The sequence below is a fragment of the Canis aureus genome, chromosome 19, assembly GCF_053574225.1.
Source record: "Canis aureus isolate CA01 chromosome 19, VMU_Caureus_v.1.0, whole genome shotgun sequence".
Lineage (NCBI taxonomy): Eukaryota > Metazoa > Chordata > Mammalia > Carnivora > Canidae > Canis > Canis aureus.
The window spans coordinates 53,480,434-53,496,365 of NC_135629.1; the positions used below are offsets into that span (position 1 = coordinate 53,480,434).

General features: G+C 58.2%; 2 protein-coding genes and 1 long non-coding RNA gene across 10 annotated transcripts in view; 2 read left to right on the plus strand and 1 right to left on the minus strand.

Moving 5' to 3' along the window:
• Positions 1 to 2,115, plus strand: part of ARHGEF18 (Rho/Rac guanine nucleotide exchange factor 18) — an 85,427-nt gene extending 83,312 nt beyond the window's left edge. For all 4 annotated transcript variants that reach the window (XM_077860060.1, XM_077860059.1, XM_077860061.1 and 1 more), the window contains one exon: positions 5 to 2,115. In XM_077860060.1, coding sequence (XP_077716186.1) covers positions 5 to 153 — 149 coding nt within the window. In that variant the 3' untranslated portion in view covers positions 154 to 2,115. The remainder of the gene's footprint in view (positions 1 to 4) is intronic.
• PEX11G (peroxisomal biogenesis factor 11 gamma) lies at positions 1,642 to 12,945 on the minus strand. Of its 5 annotated transcripts, none has more exons than XM_077860082.1 (6): positions 12,852 to 12,922; positions 11,256 to 11,345; positions 10,556 to 10,744; positions 8,100 to 8,278; positions 5,045 to 5,107; positions 1,642 to 4,449 (listed from the first exon to the last, which is right to left on the minus strand). In XM_077860082.1, exons 1-6 carry the CDS (start codon positions 12,909 to 12,911, stop codon positions 4,215 to 4,217), a joined length of 816 nt encoding a protein of 271 aa, XP_077716208.1. In that variant the 5' UTR covers positions 12,912 to 12,922; the 3' UTR covers positions 1,642 to 4,214. The 5 variants fall into 5 exon arrangements, with proteins under 5 accessions (XP_077716208.1, XP_077716212.1, XP_077716209.1 ...); XM_077860086.1 differs by lacking the exon at positions 12,852 to 12,922 and adding an exon at positions 12,546 to 12,831; XM_077860083.1 differs by lacking the exon at positions 11,256 to 11,345 and having other exon boundaries at positions 12,852 to 12,945.
• Positions 12,946 to 13,006: 61 nt separating this feature from the next.
• Positions 13,007 to 14,679, plus strand: LOC144290651 (uncharacterized). Its single transcript, XR_013358230.1, has 2 exons — positions 13,007 to 13,182; positions 14,391 to 14,679. It is a non-coding gene; the product is annotated as an uncharacterized LOC144290651 (long non-coding RNA).
• The last annotated feature ends 1,253 nt before the right edge of the window (positions 14,680 to 15,932 follow it).

A 15,932-nucleotide genomic window follows, 5' to 3' on the forward strand; every position in this document is an offset into this window, starting at 1 on the left:
CCAGACCCCTGCTGCCCAGCCCCACCCGACGTCCCCGCCGAGGGCTGCTCCCTCAAGCCTGGGGGGGGCCCTGTGCCCCCCTCCCCCTTGCCACTGCCCACCACCCCGCTCAGCAAGGAAGAAAGCAGCAAGGAAGACGTCATCTTCTTCTAGAGGGGTGTGGCTCAAAGGACAGACCCCTCCCTGTACTGCTCTCTGGGCACAGCCCAGTCGTCCCTCTCGTCCCGAGCAAACCACCACCACCGACCGCCTGGCTGGGGCCAAGGCCAGGGCCAGGGCTGGCCCGTCGTCTCGAGGCTCTTTCTGTAGGATTAGCAGTGGTGCCTGGGTAACTTTCTAAGCCTCTTTTTTTTTTTTTTAACACAAAAACGAAAGTTTTTAATGGAAGGTTGAACCAGAGCTAACCCAAGGAGCTGTGTCTGGTCGTAGCACCCGTGTGGGTAGGGAGAGATGGACTCCATCCGTTTTCCAAGGTAGTGACAGACAGTGGTGTCTCCGCAAGTGGCCTGATGACCGGCCAGACCCCAGTCTGAGGAGGAGGTCCTGGCCCTGGGCCAGGCTCCAGAGCCACCCGGGGCCGCTGGAGCATGTCATTAGGGCCCCAGAAGGGGCTGGGTGGTGTCAGCAGAATCCGCTTCCAAAGCAGACTCACCTGTGTCCGCCTGAACCTCACGGCCAGGGCATGAGCTCAGAGAAGCGGTGGCACACGACCCGCCTGGGAACACGAGGCCATGGGGCGGGGCGTATGAAGAGGACGGCCAGTGGCACAGTAGACAGGTTCTGTGGGTTCTGGAAGGGACAGACCCTAACCCATTTTATTGTGACAGAGGTTTGTGAAACCTGCTGTTGCCAAACTTGGTGCTTTCCAAAGGCACCTCACCACGTTGGCATGATTCTGTGGGGTTCGAGAGCGTTAGGCAGGGCCAGCACGCACCTGAGGGTCCCGGCCTGAGGCAGAGGGTCCTCAGCCCCCATGAGATGGGCTGATTTTCCTGGGGCTGCAGGGAGGAGGTCCCCAGGGCAGGTGTCCCTCCTGGATGGTCTGGTGCTGGGTCGAGGAGCAGAGCAGTGGAGCCACCATGTTGTGGCTGATAAGAGGGAGATGCCCGAGGGGTCACAGATGGCCTGGAGGCCTCCGATGGCTGTGGGTGCCTCGTGTCCAGTGAGCGACGCTAGCTTACTGTCAGCGTCCCCTCGAGGGCCAGGGGCCACCGGTGCAGCCGCACAGCTCTGGGTGTTGGGGACTGTGTCGGGTGTCTAGAGCCGGCCGATGGGTCAGATCCACGCCTCAGCTCTGGAGGCACTCCAGCGCGGGGCGGGGCGGGGGAGTGGGGATACTCCAGCCTTTGCACCCCAGGCTCCCCCGCTGAGCCCAGAGCCCAGTCCATCCCAAAGCGTTGGTGGGAGGACTGGGGGCCCTCGCTGACCAGGGCCAGGGGCATCGGCCACAAGGAACTGAAAGCAGTTCGGAAGCTTCCCAAGCCCGGCCCCTCCCCTCCCCTGCCCTCCGCTCTGTCCTGGGGGGCTGCGGCATCCACGCATCCTCGGGGAGCCAGGAGAGGTGTCCCCCCTCGGTCCTGTGATGCGTCAGAGCTCATCTGTGCCATGTCTAGAATCAGTGTTTGTGTTTTTGTACCGGCACGTATCCGAGCACTTTAGCAAAGTGGACATTAAGTTCCTGTCCTGTTGTGAAGAGAACATTCCTGGGCCCTCGTGCCGGGTGATTTCACCACCGCGCGCCCCTGTCTGCGGGCTCCAGTCTGACCCTCCGAGACGCCACGATTCCCCAGACGATTGCGAGTCCGAGGAATTTCTGCTCGGCCATGTGGCAGGAATGGGGGCGTCCCACTCGGGGCCCCGCAGCGCGGCCGTGTTGACCCATCTCTCGCCCGTGCGAGGTCACTCCTGAGTAGAGCCCAATTTTATTTGTCTGGTTGGTGGTTGAGCAGATAATCCTATTTCTGTGGAACCTGTGCACGTCTTTAATTGTGACCATAATCTTAGTCCACCCGACAATTATTTTTACGATGATTGCAGCATTTCCTTGCCGCGGGGTCTTTCAGAACCGCCTTAGAACTTAAGATCTGATTTCAGCAATAAAAACGTCGAAGATGAGCCGATGGGAGTGTTCACTTAGGGGTCCGGGGTTTTGTTTTAGGATCATCTACCCAAACCTCAGTGCTGTAAGGGTGGGATACAGTGGAGACTCCCCGTGGCTCGGCTCACGGGGACAGGCAGCCCTCAGCCTCTGCTGCAGGAAGACCTTGGGGAGGCCTGGACCCCGTGCCCGGGGCCCCACACACTCCCCTCATCGTAGCCAGGCAGGGAGCCCGTCAGCTGTCCCGGCCCCACAGCTGGGGTGGGGACTCTGGGGCACCTGGGCAAGCCGCATGGTGCCCCTGTTCCTGCTGGGCGCCAGCCAAGACAAGCACCCCAGGCCTGTCGTGAGTGAGCAGATCTGCCAGGAGCCCGGCCCATGAGCCAGCTGTGGTTCCCTCAGGAAGCTCCAGACGGTGACTGCATGCAGACACTCGAAGTCGGAGGCAGTGGTGATGCCAGGGTAGCCGTGGACCCCAGAAGCAGCAGCCCTCCACACGAGGCGGAGGTGTGGGCGTGCTACTAAGTCCTCCCCACCCTGGAGGCTCTCCCTGCTCCCCAAAGAGCCCAGTATGCTGCAGCCTGTGCTCCCTGGGGCCCGGGGGAGCCCTTTCAGGCCCAGCTCCCAGGGAAGGGCATAGGGCAGGGGTGTGGCCACACCGTGGCTGGGGCTTCTCCACCGCCCAGCCGTGTGTCCCCACACAAGCTGAGGCCTGGCATCTGGCTCTGCCCAAGCCCACAGGGACGGGGGCCTGTGACCTGACCTGTTACCTATGCAGGTGTTCGAGTGGCTTCCCCCCCAAACACACTCCTCACAAGCATTAACTCACTGAGTCTCCAAGCAGGTAAGCAGGTGCTGCTGCGACCCCCATCCTGATCTCCCGGTGTCCCGAGTGCTGGGAAGGGGGCCTCTGCGAAGGGCCAGGGCAAGCACATCCCCCCCTTTTAAGAGGGCAGCGGGGAGACTGACCCAGCCAGGGCAAGTGAGGGGTCTAATACGTCCCGTGCTAACCCTGAGTGGCCCCCCACCCCAGCTCTTCCCACCGCATCCCTTCCTCGTAAAACAAGACCTAGTGGGTGTCGCGTGAGCCTTGGGCTGAGCCTTGAGCGCTGCAAACTGCCGTTTTTTTGTTGGCTCTCTTGGTGCTTGCGGGACGGAAGGGATCCCTCCGCTTTCTGGCTGGGACTCAGGTGGAGGGTCCAAGGACCCGTCAAGAGGGGCAGGCGTGGGCTGGCAACCATCGGCAGACACCCACCAGAGGCCACACACGTCAGCCTGGAAAACCAACCCACCCCCTCCCGCCGTGATCCCCGTGGGGTGGGAGCCGGGAGCCCTCGTGGCCAGGCCCCACCTTGGAACCCTTGGAACCCTCAGGCCGGCCCTGGCTCCACGCTGTGGCCCAGCGGGAGCTGCTTCAGCCGCCCGGGAGGACCAGGCACAGGCGCAGCCGGTGGGAGGTACACCCGTGGCCCCGTGTGCCCCAGAGGGACGGGCCGAAGGCTGCCCGGGCCAGTGGGCTGTGCTTGGACTCCGAGGACCCACTGGGCCCAGCACGTTCCAGAAGGCGGGCTGGGGAGGTGCGGTCTCCAGGCAGCCCAGCGCATCCACAGGCCCCACCTGCACCCCTGTCAAAGGGCACAGGGGCGCCGCCGAGGGGGAGAGGGGGTGGGGGCCGGTGAGTTTAGAAATGCGCTCTCAGGCCTGGTCTGGCCCCAGCACCCTGTTTAATCGGTCACCAATCCAGCTTTCCTAAGGCCCGCTTGGCGCACGCCGCCCTGGCTCGGGCTCGCCTGAGGCAGACGCGGGCAGGCGGGGTGCTGCTGAGGCCCGCAGCACCTTCTCCGCACCTGAGGCCTGGGGACCCCTACTCTGGCCCTGAGAGAAGCCCCCCTCCGAGCCCCAAACGAGTTGGGAAGGCCTGGCCCTCAGCACCCAGGGCACCCACCCCGGGCCTGCGCCCAGGGCTGCCCCGAGCGTTCTCTGGGTTACGCGTCCCCACACCCGGCACTGGTTTCCCTCCGCTCCAGACCCTGTCCCCCACCCGAGCGGCCGCTGCTTGGTGGGAAGGGGTCCCCTGGCGGGGCTCCGGCCGCACCCACACCCCGCCCGGGCCGTGTCAGGGGGTGGCGGCGGCCTCCCCGCCGCCGGCCTGGACCGCCTGGTACACGCTGAGGAGGGAGGACACGGTGCCCAGGAGGCCCACGAGCCACGGGGGGAAGCGGCCGGCCCACAGGACGCCCCGAGGCAGCCAGTGCACGGCGTTGGCCAGATCGGCCAGGTTGCTCAGGACAGCCAGCACCTCTGACCGGACCTGGGCCTCCATGGCCCTCCGCTTGCTTCGGGGCAGCCGGCTGTGGAAGCAAAGAGAAGACAGCTGGGGACACGGCAGCCACCCAAACGGGCAGGAAGAGGCGACAGCACAATGAATGAGAAATGGTGAGGCTGAGGCCGCCGTCCCCGACCCTGCCATGGGGACGGAGTCCCTGTCACACCCCGCAGAGGGAACCCAGGTCATGAGCAGGGTGCAGACTGGCATGGGAAGTCTCCAACCCACACCCCATCCCCTGGAAACAAGCAGGGAGCTGAGGGGGTGGCTGGCCGGTGGGCACGGCTTTGTCCCACATCCCCTTCCAGGATGAAACAGTGACAGTGTCCATAGTCCTCAAGAAACCACCCTGATCATCCTCCTTGCTGGGGGCCCAGCCATGTGGGCTCAGCCACTTCCTGCTAACAGGGCCTCGGTTTCCCCATCTGTGCCAGCCCCTGGAGCTGTGGTAAGGCCCTGTGACCTAGCATTGGTGGCCCCCCCCCCCCGCCCAGGCCCACCCAGGGGCGAGGCTGGTAACTGGTGAGACCTCAAAGCCCCTCCCCAGCTAGGGACACCCACACGGTCCCCAGCGTGTCCGAGGAAGCCAGCCTTTGCCGGGCGCTACCCTGAGGTCCTACCTGGTGAAGGCCACCACGGGGCTCCTCAGCCTCCGTCTCAGCGTCAGGACCAGCCACAGGGACCTGCAACAGGCAAGAAAAGCAGGGAGGGGGCGTGGGGGTGAGCGCCCCATGGCCAGCCTGAGGGGACACTGGCGCCCACCACCAGGGCCACAGGTTCCCTGTAAAGTTTGCTGAGCTCACGGGGTGGCTCCAACCATCCCGCGCCTCTCAGAGCTCCAGCCCTGGCTGTGCCTCAGAAGCTCCTGGGGACTCCTACTTTGCACCCTGACCTGCCTGGACTGTCCACACGGTACCTGGAAGCATCCAGTGCTGCTTTTTTTAAGATTTTACTTATTTGAAAGAGCCTGCGCAGGCGTGCACGTCCACATGGTGGGGGGGGGGGTGGCCAGAAGGAGAGGGAGAAGCAGGCTCCCCGCCAATCAGGGGCCCAGACAAGAGCCAGGCTCCATCCCAGGACCCCGGGATCATGACCTGAGCTGAAGACAGATGCTTAACCGACTGAGCCCCCAGTACCCCAAGCATCCAGTGCTCCTGACATCGGAGCCAGGCATGTGCACCTGCCCAGGTGACCTGTCCCCAGAGTCTGGGCCACAAGTCAGCACCTGCAGTGAGGTAAGCAGGTCTGCTTCAGAGCCTCCTGGCAGGCAGGGGCAAAACCCCAATTCCTGGGCCCCGGGTCCCCAGACTAGCAGGATCCACACCTCTAGGCTCCTGGGCATCTCATCTCGGCAACCTCCCTGGTGATTCTCAGGCACCTTGGGGTCTTACACACACCTGGTCGGGACCCCCACTTGCTCACACCAAAAAGAGAAATGAGGGAAAAGCACATGCTCTAAAAAATGGATGCAAAAGGCAGAGCACAGACGGTTTGGTGGCCCTGCCACTACCCCGTGAGACCATGACAGAGGATCTGTCTCATTTGACATCTGTCCAAGCCCACAGGATGTGCAACACAGAGACGAATCCTAAAGCAATCCACAGACTTGGGGTGCTTGACTTATCGATGCAGGTTCATCAACTGCTGGGGATTCTGGTAGTGGAGGGGCCGTGGGGTGGGTGGGAAGCTATAGAGACTCTACTTCCAGTTCAGTTGTGCTGTGAACGGAAAACTCTAAAAAACAGTTGATTTTAAAAAATTAATGGAACCATGGCGCCTGGCCGGCTCAGTCGGTAGAGTGTGCAACTCTCGATCTCGGGGTTGTGAGTTTGAGCCTCACGTTGGGTGTAAAGATTACTTAAAAATAAAAAATCTTTAGATAAAGAAATGAGGGCAGCCCTGGTGGCTCAGTGGTTTGGCGCCACCTTCAGCCCGGGGCGTGATCCTGGAGTCCCGGGATCGAGTCCTGCGTCAGGCTCCCTGCATGGAGCCTGCTTCTCCCTCCTCCTGTGTCTCTGCCTCTCTCTGTGCATCTCTCATGAATAAATAAATAAAATCTTAAAAGAAAAAAGAAAAAGAAATGAAACCAAAGCTGCTCTAAAACAGAATGGGAAGTGCCATGGGGCCAGAGGTCCCCAGCCCTCTGAGGAGAGGCTGTGAGCCAGCCCCGTGTCCCCGAGCTCATGGGGAAGGCTGAGGCCTGGAGGGGCGCGTAGACCAAGGAGCCTCGAAGGCTGGAAACAATCACCAGAGTATGGAGAGGGGTTCTCTGGGATGGACTGTAGGTGGTCTGTATCTTCCACTCTGGGGTGTGTTCATCTCCCAGACCATCAACCATAAGAATGTGATTAGGGCAAGTGTAGCTGGGGAAAACCAGGATGGCCAAACACCAGCGTCTGGCCTGGGGACAAGTGGCGGTGGACTTGGGCACCGCTCCCTCCCTCCAGGGATCTGAGAGGCCTGTGCTTTCTGGGCAGGGAACTCCAAGCACACTCAGCAAATTTTACAGAGAGGAAAACGTTCAGGAAGAAACCATTATTTGAAAGTTCTAGAAACTGGCCCCTGGGTGGCTCAGCAGTTGAGCGTCTGCCTTGGGCTCAGGGCGTGATCCTGGAGACCCAGGGTTGAGTCCCACGTTGGGCTTCCTGCATGGAGCCTGCTTCTCCCTCTGCCTGTGTCTCTGCCTCTCTCTCTCTCTCTCTCTCTCTCGGTCTTTCATGAGTAAATAAAATCTTTAAAAATAATTAAAAGAAAGTTCTAGAAACAGTATGGGTTTCAGAGGCACACAGCCCGTCAGGAAACCCCTGGCTGTTCTCTCTGGGGATGTCTGCCGATGAGCACGCATGCCCGCGCAGTGACCCAGGAAAGGCACCCCACCAGCTGCTTTTGTCGGGGCCTGGAGTTCCTTCTGCTTCCTGGATCCTGGGGGATCCTGGGGGCCACGTCCTAATCCCCCCGACCTGTGAGCGTGTTCCCTCACGTGGCAAAAAGGACTCTGCAGATGGGACTGAGTTAAGGGTCTTGAGATGGGGGGGCTCAGGCGGCCCTCTGTGGGAGGCAGCAGGGTGGGAGTCAGAGGTGTGCCCAGGGAAACCGGCTGTGGGGTGTGCTCTGAAGATGGAGGGGGAGGGACCCTCCGAGGAATGCAGTGGTCTCTAGAGGCCTAGAAGCGGGGAACCCCGGGTGGCGCAGCGGTTTAGCGCTGCTTTCAGCCCAGGGCGTGATCCTGGAGTCCCAGGATCGAGTCCCACATTGAGCTCCCTGCATGAAGCCTGCTTCTCCCTCTGCCTGTGTCTCTGCCTCTCTCTCTCTCTCTCTCTCTCTCTGTCTCATGAATAAATAAAAATCTTAAAAAAAAAAAAAAATAGAAGCCTAGAGGCAGTAAAGGGCAGGAATAGGTTCCCCCCTGGAGCTCCCAAAGCAGCACAGCCCTGCCCTCCCCTGGATTTTGACTCCACACTGGACTTCAACCCCTGGAACTGTGAGCCAGTCAGTGGGAGCTGTTTAAAGCCACCGGGGGTGTGGGAACCTGTCACAGCAGCCGCGTGGGGCGGGGTGGGTGCCCAAGAGGAGGCTAAGGGAAGAAGCAAAGACCCACCTGCCTCCAGCCTGTCGGCCCCTCCACCCAGGTCTTGGTGACCCCTGGGCCTGCTGGCGGGCGTTCAGGCCACTTACCTGGCAATGCCCAGCAGCAGGGACAGGCCCCAGAAGGCTGTGCTCAGCGTCCACCACCGGGCGGAGTCCACGCAGAGGATGTTGGCATCAGCAGCCCAGGCAATGTGCTCACAGGGGTAGTAGAGCTGGTCGGCCACGTTGCCCAGGACGGAGACGCAGCGGACAAAGCTGTCTTCCTCCTGCAGGACCCAGACCGAGCCAGACGGCCATCACGGGGCAACGTCCCGCCCGGCAGGCCCCCCGCCCCCCGAAGGGGCTCTGGCTCACTAGGTCCCGAGTCCGCCCCGGCCTCAGCTGATTCCCAGGTAGGACCCCTCGGGTGGCCCGGCATCAGGGCCTTCCGTGTCCTGCGCTCGGGTCTCCAGGCCAGGCTCCCTGGCTCAGGACTCGTGCAGAGCACCCTGACCCCACAGGGCAGGGCCCCCAGGAAGTGGGCACCTCCCAAACCAGAGAGGGGTCGCCGTCTCCGCACACAGGCACCGGCCCCCGAACCGGCACACTGAGGTGTTTGGGGGAGCCTGCCACCTGCCCCCCTCCTACGGGGACAGGCCTCAGGCCTGCGAATAGCAGAAGCCAAGCCCTCGCCCCTGAGTTCTGAGCCACCGCCTGTATCCAGCGGGGCAGGGCCAGGTGAGGCTACAGGAGCCTGGTGCCCAGGCTGCATTCCTGGGCCCTGCCCTCAGGACCCCACCCCCTCGAGGCCTCCAAGCTGGGGGTGTCCCGCATGTATCCTTCACTTCCCTGCCTTCAGCCTCCTCATCCTCGCTGCCTGCCATTCCCCTCCCTCTCCTCTTCATCTTCCCAGGAACCCCTTCCTGAGGCCCCTTCCTACGAGTCAGCTGTGATCCTGCCTCCCTCTGGGCTCTGAACCCCACGCCAGCTCCCCCATCCTGCCTGGGACCTTCTGGTGCGGTGGCATATTTCATTGTCCATGAAAACAGGGCCCTCCCCGCAGCAGCACCACCCCCCACCCCCACATTTCCTCATTCCACCCATGTCTCCAGACAAGCAGCAAGGCCGAGGCCCTACTGGGGAGGAGGAGATGCTCACAGACTCATAAACACTGGACCCAACAAAAGGAGTTCTTGTTCTGGCCAAGGGATAGACAAGGTGCAGAGGATCCCCGCCTCTTGTCTAGGGACCCAGAGATGTTGATTCAGGGAGGGGTCCTCTGGGGGACACACAGGAAGAGTGCCCTAAACAAAGAGGGTAGGAGATGGGCGTCAAAACAGGAGGAAGGGGACACCTGGCTGGCTCACTGGTTGAGCGTCTGTCTGCCTTTGGCTCAGGTCATGATCCCGGGGTCCTGGGATCGAGTCCCAAGTCAGGTTCCCTGAGAAAAGCCTGCTTCTCCCTCTGCCTGTGTCTCTGCCTCTTTCTGTGTCTCTCGTGAATAAATAAAATCTTAAACACACACACACACACACACACACACAAAAAAAAAAAAAAAAAACAGGAGGAAGGTCCAGAAAGCACTTGAGATTGAGGTGACTGGGCCATGGGCTCCGGAGTGGAAGAGAGGTGGGTGCATTTGAACCTGAGTGGCTCATAGAAGGGATGGGGAGACACGCAGGGCAGCCCAGGGAGGGGCATCACTTGGCCAGGCTGGCCCAGGGCAGCTTGTGAGCCCAGCCCCTGGGGAAATGTCCCTGGCAGGGAGGAGGACCGCCCCTGGAAAGGAGCACGGCCCTAGACCCACTGGCATTCCTGTGGAATGCTGTAGCGCTGTCGGAACAGCAGCATCTACACGTCCGCCAGCGGGGATCAGCTAAATAAAGCAGCATCCAGCTATGGAGCAGAGTATCTATACCGTGTGGCCGCAAAGAAGGAAGGAGCTCGGTTTGCACTAACATGGAGCGACCTCCAAGCAGGGCTTGGTTAGGAGGAAAAAAGCAAGTGGCCGGACAGTGGCCGTGGCACAAAGCTACTTATGTGAACCGTGGGATTGTCTGTGCGTGTAGAGCGTGTGAAGGGATCCCAGAAAGCTGACAAGAGTAGCTGCCTCTGGAGAGGACAACGGGGTGAGGGGATCAGAAAGGAGGGAGACTTTTTAATTATACAGCCCTTGGAAGGCGTGAACACATCAGCTAATTGTTCATTTAAATTCAAAGGAGCACATCGGATCATCTCACAAAAAGCAAGCAAAATTCTTAAAAATAATAAATCTGGGGGATCCCTGGGTGGCTCAGCGGTTCAGCGCCTGCCTTTGGCCCAGGGTGCGACCCTGGAGTTCCTGGATCGAGTCCCATATTGGGCTCCCTGCATGGAGCCTGCTTCTCCCCCTGCCTGTGTCTCTGCCTCTCTCTCTATCATAAATAAATAAATAAATAAATAATCTTAAAAAATAATAATAATAATAATAAATCTGTCCACACAGTTGCCTTTAGACATCTCCATTAAAGGCTGGTCGCCCCGAGCCTGCGCCGCCCTCTCTACGGCCCCCCGCACCCCGTTACCTCTGGCCCCAGGCCATACTGCTTCGTGTAGATAAACATGGCCACGTCGTCAAAGAGTCGCAGGACAGTCCTGCAGTGGCTGAGCTCGGAGGACAGTGTGAGCAGGCGCGTCCCCACTTCTGACCGGGCTGGACACTGTTCCACCAGGACCCCGCCAACCAGCTGGCAGCAGTAGCCCAGTGTTCGGATCTGCGGGAGACCAGAGGCAGTCAGCAGGGCCGGGCTCCTGGGCTGAGCCGGGTCGGCCCCCACGTGGCCGTGGGTCCGCTGGGGGTCAAGTGGGGTACGGGGTGTGCAGGCTAGATCAACAAACTTCCAATAAACGCTGAAAGCTTAGTGGCGCCTGGGTGGCTCGGCAGTTGACCGTCTGCCTTTGGCTCAGGTCATGATCCCAGGGTCTCGAGATCGAGTCCCACATCGGGTTCCCTGCAGGGAGCCTGCTTCTCCCTCTGCCTGTGTCTCTGCCTCTCTCTGTGTGTCTCTCATGAATAAATAAATAAAATCTTAAAATACATATAAATTTAAAAAACAAAAGCTGAAAGTTTAAAGAGATACTTGCAGGTGGGACACATGGAGAAACATGACCTCATTGTGCAAAAGTCCCTGTGGGGACTCCAAAGGAGTGCTGGCCTTTGTCCCTGAGGGGCACAGCCTTTGGAGACAGATGTGCTGGAGGCAAGAAAATGAAACCATGTCCCACCTCCTGGGTCCTCCTTTTCCCAGCAGGCAGGAGGACGAGGTGGACGTGTATATTTGCACCTACGCAGCTGGACCAAAGCCTGTAGCTGGGCTGGGGAATGGAGAAGTGATGAGGCCTCAGCCCAGTGGGCAAAAAAGGTAACCTGCTTGAATTACTTCAGTGAGAAGGAACCCACCCAGCGGGTGATTTGGGGCATTGGGAACTGGGTCACCTTCACCGCCCTCACATCCTTAGTTCATCTGCTTTCCAGAAATCGCTTCTTCCTGTTGTTTTACATATGATTTTCACTTATAATTTCTTTTCGGTCCCTCTGTAATAGCGAAACTCTGCAATTTAAATGTACAGCTTGGGAATTTATTAAAGCCTGAATGCCCAGGGACGCCCCGGTGGCTCAGTGGTTGACCGTCTGCCTTTGGCTTAGGTCTCAATCTCGGGGTCCTGGGATGGAGTCCTGCATTGGGCTCCCTGCAGGAAGCCTGCTTCTCCCTCTGCCTGTGACTCTGCCTCTCTCTGTGTGTGTCTCTCATGAATAAATAAATAAAATCTTAAAAAAGGGAATCCCTGGGTGGCTCAGCGGTTTAGCGCCTGTCTTTGGCCCAGGGCGTGATCCTGGAGTCCCGGGATCAAGTCCCACATCAGGCTCCCTGCATGGAGCCTGCTTCTCCCTCTGCCTGTGTCTCTGCCTCTCTCTCTCTCTCTGTATGTCTTTCATGAATAAATAAATAAATAAAATCTTAAAAAAAAAAAAAAACCCACCTGAATGCCCAATCATAAGGGAGGTGACTGGAACCTAAGTGCCCACCACTGGTACATTTCCTGGCACGACCTAAATGCCAACCTAGAAAACAGCAGCTTGGGATCCCTGGGTGGCGCAGCGGTTTGGCGCCTGCCTTTGGCCCAGGGCACGATCCTGGAGACCCGGGATCGAATCCCACATCGGGCTCCCGGTGCATGGAGCCTGCTTCTCCCTCTGCCTGTGTCTCTGCCTCTCTCTCTCTGTCTCTCTCTCTGTGACTATCATAAATAAATAAAAATTAAAAAAAAAAAAAAAAACAGCAGCTTATGTAGGAACAAGCTGAGAGTCCGCCTTCAAGGGCCTTCCAGCCATAATGGGAAGGGCCTACAAAATCCTAGATCCCCGTATAAGATCGCTAGGGACAACCCGGGGACCAACTCCAGCGGCCTGGTCAGATCCTAAATGTTCAGACACGATCCGGGCGGCCTGTAAATGCCCAGCCAGGGAGCGCGGTAACAACCTAAGTGCCCAGTCACGGGGGATCCGGTCGCCACCTCAATGTGCAGCCATGGGGGAGCCCTGCCACACTGACTGGGACAGCCCCGTGCCCGTCTTCGGTGGGCTGGTCGGATCCCGAATGTCCAAACGTGCGGATCCGGTTGGTATCGACAACACCCAGCCCCGGAGGGTGACCAGAAACAGCCTATGTCCACCGCTCGGGGACAGGGTCGGAGCCCAGCCGGGAGCGCGCCTCTGCGCGGGGTGATCCTGGGCGACCCCGCCCTCTCTGGCCGCCGCGTCCCGTCTCCGAGCTCAGGCCCCGCGCGGGGACCTCCGGCCGCGCTCCGCCCCAGCCTCACCAGGCGGTCCCGGCCCCTGTACGACTCCAGCGCCGACGCCAGGCCGCTCAGCGCCGCCATGGCAACTCCGCCGTGACGTCAGCGCGCAGCGCCGGGGGGCGGGGCGAGGGGCGAGGCCACGCCCCCCGGGAAAGCTGTGCGCAGGCGCGGTCGCGATCCTTTGTCCCCGCAGCGGCGGCTCGCAGCGGGCTGGCCGCCGCCTGTGCGCTCCCCGGGCCTGGGCACCCGGACGGCCTCGGCCCCGCCACCGGTCGTCTTTTCAGCGTTAACCGTCCACCCACAAAAGTAATGGCCGGGCGGAAGCACCAACCAACCTGTCTGCTCGGCTCTAGTGAGCATGTACAAGGCCTTTTTGGAAAGTTAAGGCAACTCCTAGACTCGTTCTAGAATAGGCGAGAGCCCGGTAACTGGGGCTGCGCCGGAGAGGGTAGCTAACTGCGCGGCTGGGAAGAGGGATATTAAGTTGTTCACCTTTGTACCAGGTTTTGTTTTTGTTTTTTCATGCATTCATGAGACACCGAGGCAGAGGGAGAAGCAGGACTCGATCCCAGGACCCTGCCGGCGCCCAACCACTGAGCCACCCAGGGGCCCCTTTGTACCAGTTTGTAGCTCCCCCCGACCCCGATTTATTGCGAGATAATTGATGTGTACGTCCTGTATGAATTTCAGGTGCATAGCACAAAAGTCTGACTCACAGCATGAAACGATTACAGTAAGTGTAGTTAACAACCAGCAGCATCTCGTATAACTTTGTGCAACAGGCATGTATGATCTCATCCGAAAGTCAGATGCGGGGTGCCTGGTGGCTCAGTGGGTTTTAAGCGCCTGCCTGCAGCTCAGGTCATGATCCCGGGGTCCTGGGATGGAGCCTGGCATCCTGCTCCCAGCTCACCGGGAAGTCTGCCCTGCCCATCCATGAGTGGTGCGCTCTCTGTCAAATAAATAAATAAAATGTTTAAAAAGTCAAGTGAGATTTTTCAAGAAGTTAACATGACCCGTTCCCTTTTTTTTTTTTTCTTCCAAATCGTAAAATTCACATATGAGGCACCTTTCTAAGATGTATGGTGCAATGACATTTAGGACACCTGCAGGTAAGAACATCACCCCTTGCTAGCTTCAAAACATTTCATCATCCTCGGAGAAGACCCTGTAACTCTGGCAAGCAGTAAATCTAGTCCTTCCTACCCCACCCCCATCTGCTTTGTCTCTATGGGTTTACCTATTCTGGATATTTCATATAACTGGGATACTGCAATATGTGACCATTTGTGTCTGGCTTAGCATCGTTTCTTTTTTTTTAAGATTTTATTTATTTATTCATGAGATATACACAGAGAGACTGGCAGAGACCCAGGCAGAAGGAGAAGCAGGCTCCCTGTGAGGGGCTGATGCAGGACTTGATCCCAGGACCCCAGGATCACGACCTGAGTCAAAGGCAGATGCTCAACCACTGAGCCACCTGGGTGCCCCTAGCTTCATGTTTCTGACGTTCATCCACATTGCAGCTTTTTTTATATCAATACTTCATTCTTTTTGCAGCTGCATAATATTCCCTTGTATGGACCTACCGCATCTCGTTTATCCATTCAGCCATTGATGGATCCTTGGGCCATTTCCACATTTTGGAGACTGAATGATGCAGCTATGAACATGGGTCTGTGTGTATCTTCCTTCAACTTCAGTTCCTTTGGGTAAACACCCAGGGGTGGAATGACTGAGTCATACAGTGGTCTGTGTTTGATTTTTTGAGGAACCACCAGACTGTTTTCCACATTGGCTGCACCACTTTACATTCCCACCAGCAATGCACAACATTCTCCACATTCTTGACACTTTGTTTTTTAGTTTTTCATTTATTTATTTATTTGAGAGGAGAGAGGGAGCAAGGGGGAGCAGCAGGTGGAGAGGGAGCAGCAGGCTCCCCCTGCTGAGCAGAGAATCTGACACAGGGCTTGATCCCAGGACCCCAGAATCATGACCTGAACTGAAGGCAGATGCTCAACCGACCGAGCCACCCAGGTGCCCCTCTTGCCAACACTTTTATTTTGCTTCGTTACTATTACTATGGCCATCCTGCTAGGTGGATATCTCCTATTGCCTTGCTTTTTATTTCCCTCATGACTAATGATGTTGACTGCTTGCCTTTTGGAAAATATTTCCCCTTTATTTCAACTTGTATGACTCTTAGTGTCTCACTCCCTTCTTTCCAACCACACTGCCTTCCTCCTGGTCCTTAAAGTTATAGTACACTCCTGCCCCCAGGGCCTTTGCATTGGCTGTGCCCTCTGCCAAGAATCTCTCCCTCCAGATTCCCACATGGCTCCCTCCCTCACCTCTTCCTCCTGTTTACTGGAACATCATCTTCTCATGGGACTGCCCCATCACACCCTCCTGGGCACTTCCCACATTTCCTGCTGCCTTATTTTTCTCCTTAGCTTGGAATATTATCTAACATTAACTATATTGCTTCTTTATCTAGTTGCCTAGTTGTCTCTCATCAGAATGTGAGGACTTTGATATGTCTTGGTCACAGCTATGTTCCCACAGCCTGGCACAAGACAAGTTCTCAAGTTCTCAATCAGTGCCGTAGCCGGCAGGGCTCAGCTCCTCACCCAAAGCTCTGTGCTCACACTCCATCCGCACTATCCTGAGAAACCATCCACTTTTCCGACTTCCCTGGGCCCCTCGCCACTGGCCTCTCCCTCATGCCTCTTTAAATAGTGACCTGACTCCTAACCTATCTGCCCCCTGGACACTTTCCCTGCAAATCCCACCAACCCCATCCCCACCCTCAGCATGTCCCAGTGGACTTAAGCATCATCCTCGAACATCTTTTTCTCCCGTGTTCCCATCTCAGAGCAGCCCTGCCAGTCACTGAGCCACCCAGTCACAGATCTGGGCATGGTGCTCACCTCTTTGTCTCCCCATGCACCAAAATGTCGAATCTATCCACTACCTCCTGGCCCACAGCCCCTTCCATAGGCAGCCCGCTTCCTCTCTCTAAGTCCGGGACCCCAAACTCTGCCTCCCCCGGGTCTGCCTTCCCGACAACATCTCGAGAGACTTTAACCCCCACATCTG

Excerpts from the sequence above, each read along its gene's own strand:
- PEX11G (XM_077860082.1), bottom strand. The coding sequence starts at position 12,911 with ATGGCGGCGCTGAGCGGCCTGGCGTCGGCGCTGGAGTCGTACAGGGGC. Across the intron at positions 8,279-10,555 it reads AGTATGGCCTGGGGCCAGAG|GAGGAAGACAGCTTTGTCCG; the intron begins GTAACGGGGTGC and ends TGGGTCCTGCAG. Across the intron at positions 4,450-5,044 it reads CCCGTGGTGGCCTTCACCAG|CCGGCTGCCCCGAAGCAAGC; the intron begins GTAGGACCTCAG and ends TTGCTTCCACAG.